The 18,365-nt window shown below is 48.8% G+C and overlaps 1 protein-coding gene across 11 annotated transcripts in view; it reads left to right on the top strand.

The window, feature by feature from the left end:
* Positions 1-18,042, top strand: part of LOC147034195 (uncharacterized) — a 43,483-nt gene extending 25,441 nt beyond the window's left edge. For 7 of the 11 annotated variants that reach the window (XR_015057512.1, XR_015057514.1, XR_015057509.1 and 4 more), the window contains 3 exons: positions 14,636-14,739; positions 15,531-17,184; positions 17,307-18,042. Coding sequence is in view for 5 of the 11 variants with exons in the window: in XM_085878557.1 (XP_085734683.1) it covers positions 14,636-14,735 (100 nt within the window). In the remaining 6 variants the exon portion in view is untranslated. Of the gene's footprint in view, positions 1-14,257; positions 14,459-14,635; positions 14,740-15,530; positions 17,185-17,306 lie in introns of all 11 variants that reach the window. The other 4 variants (XM_085878535.1, XM_085878552.1, XR_015057511.1 and 1 more) reach the window with 3 other exon arrangements.
* The last annotated feature ends 323 nt before the right edge of the window (positions 18,043-18,365 follow it).

The raw sequence follows: 18,365 nt of genomic DNA, 5'->3' as shown, positions 1-18,365 counted from the left end.
TTGAAGAGAGTGAGGAAGTTTATTCCAAAGGTGGGGAAAAAGAGGAATGAAAGAGTGAAGGTGAGCAGTGATTCGTGATTTTGGTAGTTTTACCAGAAGGGGGTTGTTGGCGGACCTTGAGTGCCCAACGGAAATGTGGTGGGGACAAATCGCAGAGAAAGCAGGGGGGGCGAGGCTGGAGAGGAGAGGGGAGAAGAAAAAAAGACCACCGACCAACCTGCGGTGATTGAGTGAGAGGCCCAAAGACTCAGCCTCATTGCGGGAGATGCCAATGATCCAAAATGCCTTGGTTTCTACAGCGTGAAGCCGAGAAAGGTGGGAGGCAGGAGCACCAGCCCAGAGGGGAGAGCAGTACTCCATCAGGCTGCGGAGAAAAGCTTTGTAAGTGGTCAGGAGCTCAGGTGGGCCGAGGAAGGACTTTGCACGACGGAGGATTCCCAGTCAGCGACTGGCTTTGGAGGCGAGGTTTGGAGCCTGAGTGAAATGCCAGACTCGACGGCACTGAGGTGGTTCTCTGATAACAGCCAGAGAGATGTCCACTTTGACAAACACGTGGTCAGAAGAACCGATTGGAGTGGAGGAAGAACAGCAGATATTGTCAGGGAAATTTGTTAAAATCAGATCCAGAAGAGATGGAGCACCATTGGTTGAGATCCGGATCAAGAAGTTGACCCATTGAGTCAGTCCCAATGAGTCACAAGTCTTTTGCTGAAGTGCCATGGCAGGTGACAGAGGTACCCACCTCGCCAACTGGCCTGATGACAATTGAAGTCACCACATATGAAGAAGAGAGATTTCGGATGAGAGGATAGAAATTGGTCCATGTTTTCGGATAGTGAGGTGTAAGTGGAGTCTTCACTGTTTGGTGGACGGTGCAGCACATATTTAAACATGAAGTGTGATTGGAGGGGAAGCCATAGCCAGAGGTATTCCTAGGGGTGTGGGGGAGCGAGGGCAGTGCATTGAGAGTGAGGAATAGAGTCTTTGATGAAGAGAGCAACTCCTCCACCAGGACGAGGTTCAGGTCTGTCATACACGAGGAGGGAGTAACCAGGGAGATATATTAGGGTCTCAGAGATGTCTTGAAGGAGGAAAGTTTCTGTAAGGCAGATTATGTCTGGTTTGTCAGTGACAACTTGTATGGAAAGATCTGTCAGGTTGGAGCGAAGGCCCTGGATGTTTGAGGTCCGCACTGTTAAATAAGAGGGAGGGGAGGAAGCGAAGGCCCTGGATATTTGAGGTCCACACTGTTAAATAAGAGGGAGAGAGCAGAACTGCCTTCTGCCCCTGCACCTTTGGGTGCAGAGGAGGGGAGAGGGTGGGACAATGGAGGAGGGGTGGGGGGAGGTAAGGAGAGTTGTTGAAATAGTGTGGGGGATTTCAGAAGAGCTAGAGGAAAGAGCCGGATGAGGAGGAGAAAAGGCTCTGTGGCGCTGGGTTGAGGTACAATGGAGAGTCATGAGGGGCCAGAAGGCAGTTGAGGAGTTGAGGAGATTGAGTGATAACATGTAGGAGAGAGGGTAGGGGAAGGAGGCAGCTTTGTGGATGAGAGGGGGTGGGGGGACTTTGAGAAGGGTGAGTGAGGAGTGTACATGGAAGGAGAAGGGTGGGTGGGGAGAGTTCAGGGAGAAAGGTGAGGGGGGATTTTTTTAGAAAAGTGAGGGAAACTTGGAGGGAAAAGAGTGTGATGGTTGCTTTGAGAGGGAGGGGTGAGAGGGGTGAATTGGCAGTGAAGTTGGAAAAAAAGACAGATTGATGGAAAATGAACATGCAAAGTAAACTTGGGTTTAAATTTTTTTTAGTTCAGAAATGCGATTAAAGACATTTATTGAGGGATGCAATAAAGGCAAATTAAGAGAATGGAGAGAAGAAATGCTGTTAACAGTTAAATGACTACTTATAGTTATTACTAGCAAATACCACCCGTCGCTTCACTGACGGGAATACGAAAGGGGGGAGGGCGAAAAAAGGGGGGGGTGCAAAATGGCGAGAGGGGTGGGGGATCAAGGAGGGTTAGGGAAGGGAAGACAGTGTGAGGTGAGAGGAAGGGAAGGGAGATGTGCGGTGGAACGTTAATTACCACCCGGAGGCGTCCAGAGACGAACACCGTCCAGACGGATGTGGAGCCAAACTGGCTGCAGACAAACGCCGTCCAGACATAATTACTGTCTGGAAAATTGGGAGGGGGGCAGAGCAAAGATGGGAAGATGGGATAGAAAGAGAGAAAGAGAAAGAGAGACATGCTTTATGAACAACATGCACATGCTTGCCTGATATCGGCAACAACCCAAGAACCTTGAGTATCTTTCACCAAAAAACAACGATGCATTTATATAGACATTTCAGGGATATGTTCACAAACATTAATCTTTACACACAGCTACATGTGACGAGTGGAAAATAAATTAGGCTCAGTAATTTAGAAAACACGTTAATATGGTAAATGGCTCAGAAATCGGGTGTTATTTCACAACAGCTCGCTCAGGGCGACGGAGCACGAACCTCTCGCTCAGGGCGACGGAGCACGAACCTCTCGCTCAGGGCGACGGAGCACGAACCTCTCGCTCAGGGCGACGGAGCACGAACCTCTCGCCCAGGGCGACGGTGCACGAACCTCTCGCCCAGGGCGACGGAGCACGAACCTCTCGCCCAGGGCGACGGAGCACGAACCTCTCGCCCAGGGCGACGGAGCACGAACCTCTCGCCCAGGGCGACGGTGCACGAACCTCTCGCCCAGGGCGACGGAGCACGAACCTCTCGCCCAGGGCGACGGAGCACGAACCTCTCGCCCAGGGCGACGGAGCACGAACCTCTCGCCCAGGGCGACGGAGCACGAACCTCTCGCCCAGGGCGACGGAGCACGAACCTCTCGCCCAGGGCGACGGAGCACGAACCTCTCGCCCAGGGCGACGGAGCACGAACCTCTCGCCCAGGGCGACGGAGCACGAACCTCTCGCCCAGGGCGACGGAGCACGAACCTCTCGCCCAGGGCGACGGAGCACGAACCTCTCGCCCAGGGCGACGGAGCACGAACCTCTCGCCAGGGCGACGGAGCACGAACCTCTCGCCAGGGCGACGGAGCACGAACCTCTCGCCAGGGCGACGGAGCACGAACCTCTCGCCAGGGCGACGGAGCACGAACCTCTCGCCAGGGCGACGGAGCACGAACCTCTCGCCAGGGCGACGGAGCACGAGCCTCTCGCCCAGGGCGACGGAGCACGAGCCTCTCGCCCAGGGCGACGGAGCACGAGCCTCTCGGCCAGGGCGACGGAGCACGAGCCTCTCGGCCAGGGCGACGGAGCACCAGCCTCTCGGCCAGGGCGACGGAGCACCAGCCTCTCGGCCAGGGCGACGGAGCACGAGCCTCTCGGCCAGGGCGACGGAGCACGAGCCTCTCGGCCAGGGCGACGGAGCACGAACCTCTCGCCAGGGCGACGGAGCACGAACCTCTCGCCAGGGCGACGGAGCACGAACCTCTCGCCAGGGCGACGGAGCACGAACCTCTCGGCCAGGGCGACGGAGCACGAGCCTCTCGGCCAGGGCGACGGAGCACGAGCCTCTCGGCCAGGGCGACGGAGCACGAGCCTCTCGGCCAGGGCGACGGAGCACGAGCCTCTCGGCCAGGGCGACGGAGCACGAGCCTCTCGGCCAGGGCGACGGAGCACGAGCCTCTCGGCCAGGGCGACGGAGCACGAGCCTCTCGGCCAGGGCGACGGAGCACGAGCCTCTCGGCCAGGGCGACGGAGCACGAGCCTCTCGGCCAGGGCGACGGAGCACGAGCCTCTCGGCCAGGGCGACGGAGCACGAGCCTCTCGGCCAGGGCGACGGAGCACGAGCCTCTCGCCCAGGGCGACGGAGCACGAGCCTCTCGCCCAGGGCGACGGAGCACGAACCTCTCGGCCAGGGCGACGGAGCACGAGCCTCTCGCCCAGGGCGACGGAGCACGAGCCTCTCGCCCAGGGCGACGGAGCACGAACCTCTCGCCCAGGGCGACGGAGCACGAACCTCTCGCTCAGAGTGACATGGCGGGCAAAAGTGTCCACAGTGAGTGAACGATTGGCTCAGAGTGACGTAGCGTGATACCACTATCGAGTATAAGGCGTTCAGCAAGTGGCTTAAGCTCTCAAGCAAGCACTCCAATTAAATGGTTGATCAGGAATGGTTGGCCAGGCTGTCGCTGCATACCATGTCGGATCCGTTTAACTTTAAAGCCGGTCTTCACCGCGCATACAGCAGTTAATGAAATAAAATGAATTTGTTCAAATAATGACTTTATCCACAAAAGAATTGCAGCTTAATGCAGAACAACGCTGGAGACATCGCAAAGTTCAATCACCCGTGAAATAAACATTGCAGATAATCCACCATCTTGCCTGCTCCTCTGTGTACGAGTCACGTGATACATCGGTTCGGGGTCCATGCAAACGTGGTAACTTTTTTTTAATGTCCGTTTTTCACCGGATTTGCTTTGATTCCCTGTGGAGCACCTCACAAAACCTCTGAAAATGTAGACACAGATCTGGCATACGCTATGGATGGGCATTTGACCATGATAAATGAACCGAGCTGATAAATGAACCTTTGCTTAGAAAATGTACGAAGTGGCTTTTCGTCTAAAGGACACGTCTACAGTCTGGGTGAATATCCCCCAACCTCTCTCTCATGGAAGTATAAAATGCTTTGAAATCTAAAAGTTTGGATTGCGAGCACATGAGGAAGTAAAGTTTCTCAGTGGCTTGTACTCCTTGGAACTGACCAAGTACCAAGTTAGAATAAAACTCTCTGATGTAATGTAGAAGTGAATTGAATCGGGTTGGTCTAACTGTTAACTAAAGTAAGAATAAATGAAATAGAACCAAATAATATTGCAATCAAATGGGGATTCTTAAGTTCATTGTACAAGGGTGAGAAGTGTATGGTGTCTAATTAGGAAATAAATTGTTTCACAAGGAAGGACTTGTGTGGACATCAGTTTTATCAGTGTCGATAGGGTTTTTGTAGGATTTTATAATCAAATCGGACAAACGTTAAACTCTGTCTGAAGTCAAATAGGATTCCACAATCGGCCAGTTAGAATCCTTCAGGACAACGATCACAACAAGGTGGGTTCAAAAATCCACATCAGTATGATGAGCAGGAATTCGAGAAAAGGAGTGAGGAAAGTGAAAAAAAACGTTATCATTAAGAAATCGTTGCAACCTGTTCCAAGCCAAAGCATAGTTGAGCAGGCCAAAAAACATGGCGGCTTCAGACCCCAGTGAGGTTACCTAGGAAACGCCTAAAGACCCCAGAGAGCGAGGTGGCTGATGATCGCCTGATGAAGGATGCAATCAAATAAGGCCGTTAATTTTGTTCAAAAGGTTTGTTTTAATTAATCCAAACACCCAATTTTCATTCTTGCACTTCCTTGGAGTTTTCTTTGTATGCATGCAAAGTTTCAGGCTACTAGGTTTTATAGTTTTAGAGTTATGGAGGAGACACACTGACACACACTGACACACACTGACACACACTGACACACACTGACACACACTGACACACACACAGAGACATTTATTAGTATAATAAATGTCTGTGTGTGCGTGTGGGGATGGTATTGTTGTGAATTCGCGCCCCGCCGGCATGCGAACGACCGCTTGTAACCAATAGCGGCCGCTTCGCCCACCGAACGTGCAATTCAGTTATGACCCTCTCGGAACACGGAACAACGCCGGGAGCTAGTCACGGGTGGGGGTTGAACCTCACCACAACTCAGTCCGCATTTGACCCGCGCGAAATCGGGTCCGATCGCCGAATGGTCGATTTACCTAAGCACCCGCACGGATAGCGTAGCGAAGAGTTGTACCACGCTGCAGGTCGACTCTGGACACGAACCGCTTAAGCGGCTCGTTCCGTACTGCAGGGATAACCGAGCGGAGTTATCGTCGACCTCGACGGTTCAGATTATTTATCGGGAACTTACACCCACTATCAATCCCTTACGTGATGCAAGATGGAGATTCAAACAACGAAAACGACGCAGTGAAATGGGGAACAATTGGACAAGCACATTTATTCACGGAAGCACGGAAGGCACGTATATTACAGTAAAACAAAGGAACAAAAGCATTACACGTATACGTTTATGCAAAGAAAAACACAAGCAAAGAACCAACACAGATCTACAACTGAATAAGGCAATTTAATTCACACGGCAACACTTAAAACAGTTCTACTTCTCAAGACTGGCGCCACCCACAGACATTTACACAAAACCCCAAAAGAAAAGGAAGTCGCGACTTCCCTGAGCGCGTCGTCCAGCCCTTGGCGACCGCAACTCCGAGTCCCTCTGGCGTGGTCCACTGGGCTCGTGCCACGCGCCTGCATGTGTCCTCCGCCCGACAGCTCGGACGGGGTTCTGGGGGAATGGGCCGGGTTTTCGCCGCTATCTCGGTGCTAATTCGGATGTTTAATTAGGTATGCCATGCTGTTCGAGTGTATCAGGATCTCGATGTAATAAGTAGCAATTCAGTGGTGATAAGTTGTCTAGTAAATGTTCATTTCTTCAAGGGGGGAAATGATAATTGTCACGTAATTAGATAGGGACACGGGATAGGGTAAGTGTGTCTGCGTAAACCCCTTTTGGTATTCTCTGGAGGCTGGCCGTGATGTCACAGGACAGGGCTGCGGATGGCTCCGCCCCGTGATCACGATTGGCGGAAGGCGACGGCGGTGGGCCAATAAACGGCTCGATTGGAAGTGACGAGGACAGGAGGATAAAAAGGTTCTGTTCGGGGTCGAAAAGGAAGAGGAAGAAGATCGGGACAAAAAGATCGTGTTTTTTGGTGTGGAGGCTGTTGCGCGGGAAGCGTACTTGTTGTTGTGCTGATTCGATCGTGTTCTTCCTCGTGTCTTGGAGCCTTGCTGAGCCTCGTGCCTCACCTTGGTTGGCTCTGGGGTTCTGCTGGCTCGCACTACGGGGTCGAACAGCGGGCGGACCTGCCTCCCTCTCCTGCTCGCAATTTGGCGCCAGAACTGGTTCCCTGGCGGCTGTGAGCGGACTTGGGCCAGGACCAGGAGGTCGACAGCACCACGGTTTCTCCTGCCCCCCCCCCCCCCCGACGAGAGCAAGGCCAGCTCGTCCAACGCTGATCCAGGGACAGTTGCGTCCACACCAAGGTCCAGCCTGACCACCAGAAGTAGCTACGTTTTGTGTGTGTGCGTGTGTGTGTGTGTGTGTGTGTGTGTACTTGGCGCCTTAGAGGGTTTGAGATCTGTATATTCATTGGAATTGTCTGTGTTTTCCCCACGCCCTATCCCACACCATCCCGTCGAATCGCCCCGGATCCCTCTTCTTGCCGAGTCTTGTTATTTCTGGTTAATAATAAAAACAAATAAACATCATCAACTCAGTGAAAAGTGACTCGTGCCACCTTCCTCGTCCCGTTTGCGGTAGAGCGATTAGAGCCGCCATGTTTGGGTTATAAATAAATAAACCGCCTCCATCGTTTCGGCTCATTCTACGTTGACGGGACTGTTCAAGTCCCGTGAACGTCACATTGGTGTCAGGGTGTTGGATGTTCGAACCCCTCTAAATTATATTTGGTATCGGGAGAATATACCAAGATTAAAATCTCGCCACGAATTGGAATATAAAATTACTACAGAAAAGCGCCCGAGCGCGGGAAAATTTTGGCGGGATTTTTCAAATTTAAATTAATTGGCGGCAAACGGGACTTCTGCACCATGGCGGATGTGCAGATGTTTGAGGAGGAAGGCCACGTGTCTGGCAGCGAGTCGGGGGAAGAAGGGAGAGACGGGGGTAGGGTTGGAACCTCCCCCATTCCGAGCGTGGACCGTGCTTCATCGCCCGTAACGGAGCCGGCAGCGCCGGAAACCGGCACGATGACGATCTGGACAATGTTGGAACGTTTCATGAGTACAATTACAGCACAGGGGGCAAAAATGACGGCACAGGGGGCGCAAATGGCAGAAATGACGGCACAAATGGAAAATCAATTCGTGACACAGAGGGCAGAAATGAGAGATCAATTGGGGGTAATGGGGGTACAGTTTGGTGCACGGATTGATTTAATGAGGGATGAATTGGGGGAAAAGATGGAGAAAATGAAAACTGAGATGCAGGAGTGTGTGGATGTTAAATTGGGGGAAATACAAAGTAAATTCGAGGATAGATTGGAGGAAACAAAGGTAGAAATTACATTGGAGGGGGAAAATATACGGAAAAAATTGGTAGATAAAATTGATGCAATGAACATTCGGGTTGATAAAGTAGATGAAAGCCTGGAACGTCATCGTGCCTGTGTGGATGCTCGTATGCAGCTGCAAGTTGAAGAGTGGGGAGAGCTGAGGAAGCAAGGGATGAATTTGGCGGAGGAGGTAAAAGGATTGGAGGCTCGTTTGGACGAACAAGATAAAATTATGAGCCAAGATGAAGTCTTGGATAAAGGCCTGGTAGAGCCGTCTTTTGTAAGTAGAGTGTCCGGGTTGGTTGAGGAGCAGCTACAAACTCGCGACGGAGCCTTGGAGGAGGTTGTGCGGGCCCAGAAGATCCTGCGGGAAGAGGTGAATCGGTCCATTCAACGTTTGGAACAGGAGGCAAAATTGACCCATGAGACCCTCACCACAAAACATCTTTGGCCACAGTGGGCTCCGAAATTGGATACGCAGCCACAAGGGTGTTTGATCCCTGGGCTGGATTCGGACAAGGGAGAAACTGAGAAGAGGGCCACCGTAAAAGTGATCCCCCTGGTAAATTTTGACGGGTCAGGGAGCGTTGAAGCTTTTCTGACACAATTTGAGTGCATTTCCCGACTAAACGGGTGGAATGAGCGGGAACGAACAGGGAATTTGGTGGCAACGTTGCGGGGACCAGCCGCAGATGTGTTAAACGTGATCGCGGAGGGGATGTTGACCAGCTCCCACATTTGCGAGGCGTTGAGCCGTCGGTTTGGGTTCGCGGCAAACTGTGATTTGGTGCGGGCCCAGCTCCAGCACCGCAGACTAAAGCCGGGTGAGACAGTGCAGGAGCTGGCACAGGACATTTACCAATCAGTCAGGATCGCGTATCGGGACCTTACAGTGGAGGCGTGGGACAGACTGGCACTAGAGAAATTTTTAGCTGCTCTTCCTGACCCTGAGGTCCGAGCGCTAGTGGAGTTACAGGATCCACCCACCGTTCACCGAGCGGCCGAGTGCGCGGCCAGGCTGGCCTCGTGGAGTCGGCCGGGTCGGGTTCCAGAGAGGCCATCGGTGACGATCCGACAGGCGGAGATCCAGGATCAGGGAGGGGGGCTGGGAGAAATTGGCATTACCCAAATGTTTCAGGAAATTTGCCAGAAACTGTCAAGTTTGATCAAGGGTAATATGGAAGTTAGTGCGCCAAAGCGGCGGGGTCCAGCCCAGCCAATAGAGCAATTCGATTATGGCCAAGGGGGTCCGGAACCGGAAGAGACATTTCACTGATACTCACGGGGGCCTTTTATGGGGAGTTGTTTCCGGTGCGGGCGAAGAGGACACATGCAACGATATTGCCGGTACCCGGCGATGGAGGGACCCTCCAATAGACTTTTAGACTCTGAGAGGGTGAATCCTCCTGCTGAACCGCCAGGTCTATCCGAGATCCCCTTTCATAGGTCGGGTCCGGAGATCACTGTCGGGGGTCGGGGAGACTAGATTGGGCTGAGCATATACGGCCATGCTCGGCTGCTGAGATTGTGGCGAAGTGCCCTCCTTTGGTTGAAAAAAAAAAAATTGTGGGAAAATTGGCATGTGTTTGTAAGTTCTGCTGGGTTTTAGAGTGACAATCGGGACAGTGGGTAATTGGTAACAAAGCGGGCACGAGTGGCTGTCCAATGGCTGGTGCGTGGATCGGGTGAGAAGTGCTGTGTGAGTTGTTTTAAGTTAAGAAGTGAAATGTATGGTGCACACGTTGATTTTTTATTGGACATGGTGTGGCAACAGGGAAGGTCATGGTCGGTGAAGTGTTAGAAATGCAGGTGTCACATGTAAGGCCAATGGGGTGGGGGATTCATGTGGGTTTTGTGGGTGGGGATGATGTGCTTGTCCACAGGGATTGCTGAAGCTCACGGTGAGCGTGAATTGCGACCCCCTTCAAGGAGATTCACCGCCTGGTGGCTAATGGTGACAGTGTCTGGAGGCAACTGGGAGAGGGTCTGGTTGGGCGACCAAGGCGGGTAGGACCTTGGCGACCCAGGAAGGCCAGAGGAGCCAGTGAGACTCCTTCCAGAGTGTTGTGCGGGATTAGAGCTGATTGCTACCAGGGGGGAGGGAATCAAAGGAAGCGGGGCGGAGAAACGTCCGGGTTGGACTAAAGCTTACCTGTGGGCATGGTTGCACCTGAGATGCCCCCATCATCTTGTGGTAACCCACCCCACGGCCACGACGGGATTCAGCCTGCATGATTAAAATGAGGACCATGACCTAGAAATGTGATGATGACCATGGTGTCAGTGTTGTGAAGATGTATGAGTCCCACTCGATCCCGCACAACTTGACATGTGCAGCAAGGGCATGATGTCCGCATAATTTTGGGGCAAGCAAATTTGAAAATTGGCTCCCCAGGTAACGCTGGGTCTATTAGCATCCACTGGGGGAGGTGGTCAAGTGTAAATATCCTGTGAATAGTGTCGTTAAGGCTTAGAGTAGGAATGTAAAGTATAAGTGTTGTGTTTTTGTGGAACCTTTTGTTTCCCCTCCCCAGATCACTGGAAGAGTGCTGGGCAAGAGCGATGATCCAGAAGATGGAGTGCAACTTCGCTCGGTGCTATCATGTGATAAAAAAAACAAAAAACAAAAAAAACGAATGATTGTTTAGGCGAGGATAAGGCCATAAGGGGGTAGTACATTAAGCAGGATAGGTAAGTTAGCTGCGACTCGCTGCCCATTGCCCCTCCTACTTTATTTCGTTAGGTTAATTAGGTGTGAGTCAGTAAGTGTTAAGGCTGGTACGGTAGTGCCTGTGATATACCTTGCAGGAGCTGCGGTACCAGAGGAGGGGGCAGTGTTACGTTTGAGGGGGGGGGGTATGCATTCAAAGGGTAATTAGGATGTTTAATTAGGTATGCCATGCTGTTCGAGTGTATCAGGATCTCGATGTAATAAGTAGCAATTCAGTGGTGATAAGTTGTCTAGTAAATGTTCATTTCTTCAAGGGGGGAAATGATAATTGTCACGTAATTAGATAGGGACACGGGATAGGGTAAGTGTGTCTGCGTAAACCCCTTTTGGTATTCTCTGGAGGCTGGCCGTGACGTCACAGGACAAGGCTGCCCCGTGATCACGATTGGCGGAAGGCGACGGCGGTGGGCCAATAAACGGCTCGATTGGAAGTGACGAGGACAGGAGGATAAAAAGGTTGTGTTCAGGGTCGAAAAGGAAGAGGAAGAAGATCGGGACAAAAAGATCGTGTTTTTTTGGTGTGGAGGCTGTTGCGCGGGAAGCGTACTTGTTGTTGTGCTGATTCGATCGTGCTCTTCATCGTGTCTTGGATCCTTGCTGAGCCTCGTGCCTCACCTTGGTTGGCTCTGGGGTTCTGCTGGCTCGCACTACGGGGTCGAACGGCGGGCGGACCTGCCTCCCTCTCCTGCTCGCAATTTGGCGCCAGAACTGGTTCCCTGGCGGCTGTGAGCGGACTTGGGCCAGGACCAGGAGGTCGACAGCACCACGGTTTCTCCTGCCCCCCCCCCTGACGAGAGCCAGGCCAGCTCGTCCGACGCTGATCCAGGGACAGTTGCGTCCACACCACGGTCCAGCCTGACCACCAGAAGTAGCTACGTTTTGTGTGTGTGCGTGTGTGTGTACTTGGCGCCTTAGAGGGTTTGAGATCTGTATATTCATTGGAATTGTCTGTGTTTTCCCCACGCCCGATCCCACACCATCCCGTCGAATCTCCCCGGATCCCTCTTCTTGCCGAGTCTTGTTATTTCTGGTTAATAATAAAAACAAATAAACATCATCAACTCAGTGAAAAGTGACTCGTGCCACCTTCCTCGTCCCGTTTGTGGTAGAGCGATTGGAACCGCCATGTTTGGGTTATAAATAAATAAACCGCCTCCATCGTTTCGGCTCATTCTACGTTAGCGGGACTGTTAAAGTCCCGTGAACGTCACATTATTATATGACAGGTGAAGGATGAATGAATGGATGGTATTGGATGGATGATGTATCATAGTATATCTAATGGATAGTCATGGCAGGATGGTGCATGTTATTAGCTGGATGATGGATTATAGTGGTTGGATGGTTGGTTGTAATTTTTAGTTATTATATGACAGGTGAAGGATGAATGAATGGATGGATGGTATTGGATGGATGATGTATCATAGTATATCTAATGGATAGTCGTGGCAGGATGGTGCATGTTATTAGCTGGATGATGGATTATAGTGGTTGGATGGTTAGTTGTAATTTATAGTTATTATATGACAGGTGAAGGATGAATGCATGGATGGTATTGGATGGATGATGTATGGCAGGTAGTACGTCTAATGGATAGAAGTGGCAGGATGATGCATGTTATGAGCTGGATGATGGATAAGGAGTTGGATTATGCATTTATTAAATTTTCAGTAGCCAATATCTTCCGACATTCTTGTGAGCTGTTGATTCACACACTTTGTTACAAGCAAGTATGTACTACACTGGAGTATTCACCGTTTGTCATTTAATAACTGGAGAGTTTGTATTTTAATTCATTACAAGTGATTGCTTGCTTTTTATTGACTATATGATTATTATTGGCTCCTTGAGGGGTCTGCAATCTTCCCTCACAGTAACACTGCATTCTGCCATTTTATCATCGTTCATTGCTTTAATTACACAGCCTACTAGCATATTAACAGAGACCCTTGTCATATTAACACAGCCTCCTGCCATAGTAACACAACCCTAATGTCGTAGTAACATTGCTGCCTGCCATAGTAACACAACCCCTCTGCCATTGTAACACAGACTCTTGCCATAGTAACACAGACAATTGCCATAGTAACATTGACCCTTGCCACAGTAATAAACCCCTCTGCAATAGTAACATAGACCATTGCCATAGTAACATAGACCATTGCCATAGTAACATAGACCATTGCCATAGTAACATTGACCATTGCCACAGTAACATTGACCATTGCCACAGTAACATTGACCCTTGCCACAGTAACATTGACCCTTGCCACAGTAATAAACTCCTCTGCAATAATAACATAGACCATTGCCATAGTAACATAGACCATTGCCATAGTGACATAGACCATTGCCATAGTAACACAACCCCTCTGCCATAGTAACACAACCCCTCTGCCATAGTAACACAACCCCTCTGCCATAGTAACACAATTCCTATGCCATAGTAACACAGACCCAATTGCCATAGTAGCATTGACTCTTGCCACAGTAATACAACCCCTCTGCAATAGTAATACAGACCATTGCCATAGTAACACAACTCCTCTGCCATAGTAACACAGACAATTACTATAGTAACACAGACCCAATTGTCATAGTAACCATGACCCTTGCCACAGTAATACAACCCCTCTGCCATAGTAACACAGACCCTTTCCATAGTAACACAACCCCTCTGCAATAGTAACACAGACCATTGCCATAGAAATTCAACCCCTCTGCCATAAAAACATAGACCATTGCCATAGTAACACAACCCCTCTGCCATTGTAATACAGACCATTGTCATAGTAACACAACCCCTCTGCCATAGTAACATTCTGCCTGTCATGGTAACACAGCCTCCTCCTGCCTTCGTAACACAGACCCTTGCCATGGTAACAAAACCCCTCTGCCATAGTAACACTGTCCCCTGCCTGAGTAACAGTGCTTGCTGCCATAGTAACACTGCTTCCAACGATAATAACACTGCCATTTACCATAGTAGCACTGCCCTCTACCATTGCAGCACTGCTTCCTGCCATAGTAACACTGCCCCCTGCTTTTGTAATACTGCCCCTACCGTTGTAACACTGCCGACCTGCCATAACACAGTTGTATTCTATTAATTACACATATTTTGCGAAACCATTTACATGTTTTCCAAAACTCTAAACACACCATATAATGCAATGACTCAGACATCCAAGTTTTGCAAAACTTACAGTTTTTCTTGATTGTTTACACACTGTTTGTCGATTGTTTATGAACCCAATGAGGAAAACTTTGAGTTCATGTGCAAAAAGAAAGACAATTTCTTCAAAACTATAAACACATTTCACTTGTTTTCACACAGATTTCAATCTCATTTAACCCTTTTTAAAAACACTTCTTCACACAATTCTCCTCATTCGGCACAATCTTAATCAAGGAAATCTTTAGCTGACCATGTGGTCACACAGGGTTTGACCCTGATGGAGACCGGGCAGAGAGTTCAGCCGAATTTTAGCCGCTTCACTGTTGCCTCTGTCATCTGGACATTCAGAAATGAGAATAGGTAAGTAAAAATGGGAGAAATCTACCTTTACTCTGCTGTTATTTACTGCAACATATCAATACAACACTCAGTGATTATTGTACTATAGAGTACCTACTGTAATGGGCACTACTGCAAGTGGACCACAGTACCAATGTTTCATATATCGTGTAAGTAATTTATTTATTTATTTTGCAGAATTGAAAGACGACAAGCTGATGGTGGGAGACGTCGACGATTCACTCCAGAGAAACAAACTGCTATTGCCAATATGGTTTGGGCAAACAACACAATTTGACTGTGTGAGATCCAGAGTCGCATTGTTGATGACAATGCCATGTTTCCAAGCATTGACCAAGTGGGCCTGTTAACGATTGACTGCATCCTGAAAGAAAACCGAGTTAGAATGAAGCAGGTGTACTGACTGAACTCGCAAGAGGGGAACTCGGAAAGAGCGAAAGAACTGCGCCACCAATATATTCAAATAAGTACCGTACTCTCCTATAATTACAACATGATTTACAATTACAACCGTACTCTCCTATATTTACAACATTATTTGAGCACCGTGTACTATAATTCTCACTAATGTATGGTGGTAACCGTAAGGACCTGCGAACCCATAAATCTTGCAAAGGCTTATTGGAGCAGTAGTTTGTGCAGTTGCTTGTGGAATAGGACTTTAAGGGTGCGAGCCGCATCAAAGATATACCCTCTGTAGTCATTTCAAAATGTTATTGTTCTTCACTATATTGACTGCTATGCCTGGTGTTGACTTAGCGGTTAGGGTGGTGGCTTGGGATCCTAGGGTCCTCAGTTCAAGCTCCGTTGGCCGCTGAATTAATACACCAGGGGGTTGACTCAGCCTGTCATCCTTCCGAGGTCGGCAAATTGAGTTCCAGCTTGCTGGGGTAATTGAGCCATTCGAGTATCCTACGTCGGAGTGGCGACCCATCCAGGATTGTGCCCAATAGCCCAGGAAACTGCTTTGGCAGCACCGACACTCTCTGTACAGAGTATGGTTCCAATCATTATTTATTATATTGACTGCTGGAGATCTATTTCTGATACAGTTATGTTGTTTTCTTTTCAGAGAATATTTGAAGGAGATGTGAGCCCCATTCCACACGAGTACATTTTTATTGATGAGGCTGGGTTCGATTTGACAAAGCGGAGGAAATGCGCAAGGAACATCAGTGGCCACCATGCCATTGGAGAAGTCCCTGGCCAACGTGGGGGAAATATCACTCTCTGTGCAACCATCAGCAACTCGAGGGTCCTCCATCGCCATGCCACACTCGGTCCAGACAACACTGCACATCTCCTCACTTTCCATGACATTCTCTGTAATGGTCTCATCCCACCTGATCAGAGAGAGGAAGACAAGTCAGAGCATCCCATTTAAGTTGTCATTTGGAACGACAGTTTCCACCGGGCTGCTCTGGTCCACAACTGGTTCGATGACGAGCAGCGTTTTTCATCTCTGTATCTCCTTCCATATTCACCTTTCCTAAACCCAATGGAGGAGTTTTCCTCGGCATGGCAGTGGAAGGTCTACGACTGCAACAACCCATGACCGTGTGTCCCTACTCCAAGCAATGGAGGAGCCATGTGGGGATATAACCGCATGGTCATGCCAGGGGTGGATGCGTCATGCCAGAAAATATTTCCCCCACTGCTTGACCAGGGAGAACATTGCTTGTGATGTCGACAGAGATTTCTGAAGTTTTGCAGAAACAGCTGACTATATTGTGTTTATAGTTTTGAGAAATGAGGCATAGTTTCAGGAAATGTGTGTAAACAATCAAGAAAAACTGTACTACAGTGTCATTAGTTTACATCGAAAAATGAAATTTTGTCTCATTTTCAATTTATATAATTACAATCCTGAAGTTAAAAACAAATTTCACATCTTATTGTCCTTTCAGAAAAATTCCTAATTCTTATTTCTTTAAGAAACGCACACTGCTCAGTATAAATTGATATACATCTCAGCACTGTTTTGAAGGCTCATTGTGCAAAACAACAGCAGTTTGTGAAAACATGGAGTAGACAGTTCAACAGAGAGGATGGTGTGGTGGTGGTCGTGGTCATGGCCGTGCGTGTTTGTGGTGGTACTTGCCGTGGTGGGCATGGTCCGGGTTGAGGCAGGGGTTAAGAACATATAGTTAGACCGAGGCCGTCTGCTGTTTCTAATGAAATGAGGGCAACAATAGTTGACCACATCATAAACAGAGGTTTCACCATGATGAGAGACGCAGGGTTGATAGTTCAACGAAATCTAAAACTGTGTACTGTGGCAAACATCATCTAAGTATTCCGCACAGAGAACCGGTAAGTGTATTACGTACTGTACCTGTGCTGTACAGAAAGTCTATTCAGTGTGCACTCATTGTGCAGTCAATTGCCATACTATGTGCATTGTCATAACAACTGCATGCTCTGTTTTCAGAATTGAGAGAAGAGAGTCTGCTGGTGGCCATAGTCATATTCTAACAAAAAATGCCAAAGTCGCATAAAAAACGGCTATTGTTGAGCTTGTCAGAGCAAGGAATGAAATCTGCCTCAGGGAAATACAGCAGCATCTGATCACTGACAATAAGGTATTCCAGGGAATCAACAGCACAAGTGTGACAACAATTGCTCGGGTTCTAAATAGGCACAAAATAACGATGAAACTATTCTACTTGGTGCCGTTTGAAACGAACAGTCCACGAGTTAAGGAATTGCAAGCCCAATATGTCCAGGTAAGAGTACCATATTTCTTCAGTACTGTAGTACCACAATACACTATTGCAAATCATTATGGACAGCAAAGGTTTACTACAGTATATTAATGGTAGTCTTCTGTTGTGCTCTCTTTCTTGAGGATAAGGAGCTGGAAGTAGATGTCAATCAACACAAAATAATTTCTGTGGATGAAACCGGCTTCAACCTGACCAAGTTCAGAAGACAGGGTCGGAACACAATTGGTCAGAGGGCTTGCAGTCCTCGTTCCTGGCCAGTGTGGAGGAAATATTTGCATGTGTGCTGCCATTTCTGATGATGGTGTTGTGGTTCACAGGGCATTAATTGGACCCTACAACTCTCCTCAGCTTCTCATCTTAATGGATGAGTTACATCAGAGCCTTGGCCAAGCTGGGGAAAACATCACATATGTCATTGTTTGGGACAATGTCAGTTTTCACTATGCTGCAGTCGAGCAAGCATGGTTTTCTGGACGCCAGCAATTTAGACCACTGTACTTGCCACCATATTCCCCTTTCATTAAACCAATAGCGAGGAGTTTTTCTCCACCTGGAGGTGGAAGTTTTATGATCATCGTCCTTATCAACAAGCCACCCTGCTGGAAGTGATGGACGAGGTGCGTAATGACAACACTACAGAGCAGGTATCAAGCTGGATTCGCCATGCAGGACGTTTCCTTCCGAAGCGCAATGCACAGGTAAACATTCGTTGTGATGTCAATGACAATTTCTGGTCAGACATATGAGACAAGATCAACAGGAATGATGGGGGTTTAATAATAATTTATTTATTTTTCTGTATTGTGATGAATACATTTTTACCTTTTGCCACTGAAGGTGAAGGAGGTTATGTTTTTACCCTTTTCTGTCTGTCTGTTTTTAGCTCGCCTGTTCGAAGAACAGAGAGCTATAGCGATACCCCCGGCGTGAGTGTCAACGTCAGCGTCAGCGTGAGCGTGAAAATGTTAAAGTTTTTGGTGCAGGTTATTTAGAAGCTTGCCATTCATTTAATATGTGTACTAGGATGCTGATATTTGGCATGGAGGTTCCCTTGGGGAATACCATTGGTGTAGTGAAGGTGAAATTAAAAAACATTTTCAATTTTTTTTTTAATTTTTGACCTCTTTTGAACTTAACTTTTTTGTAGCACATCAACGTTAAAGTTTTTGGTGCAAGTTATT

This window comes from Eptatretus burgeri, chromosome 1 (genome assembly GCF_056783735.1).
Source record: "Eptatretus burgeri isolate ZD-2024b chromosome 1, Ebu_testis_v1, whole genome shotgun sequence".
Lineage (NCBI taxonomy): Eukaryota > Metazoa > Chordata > Myxini > Myxiniformes > Myxinidae > Eptatretus > Eptatretus burgeri.
This window is presented reverse-complemented; position numbering and strand designations above follow the sequence as displayed.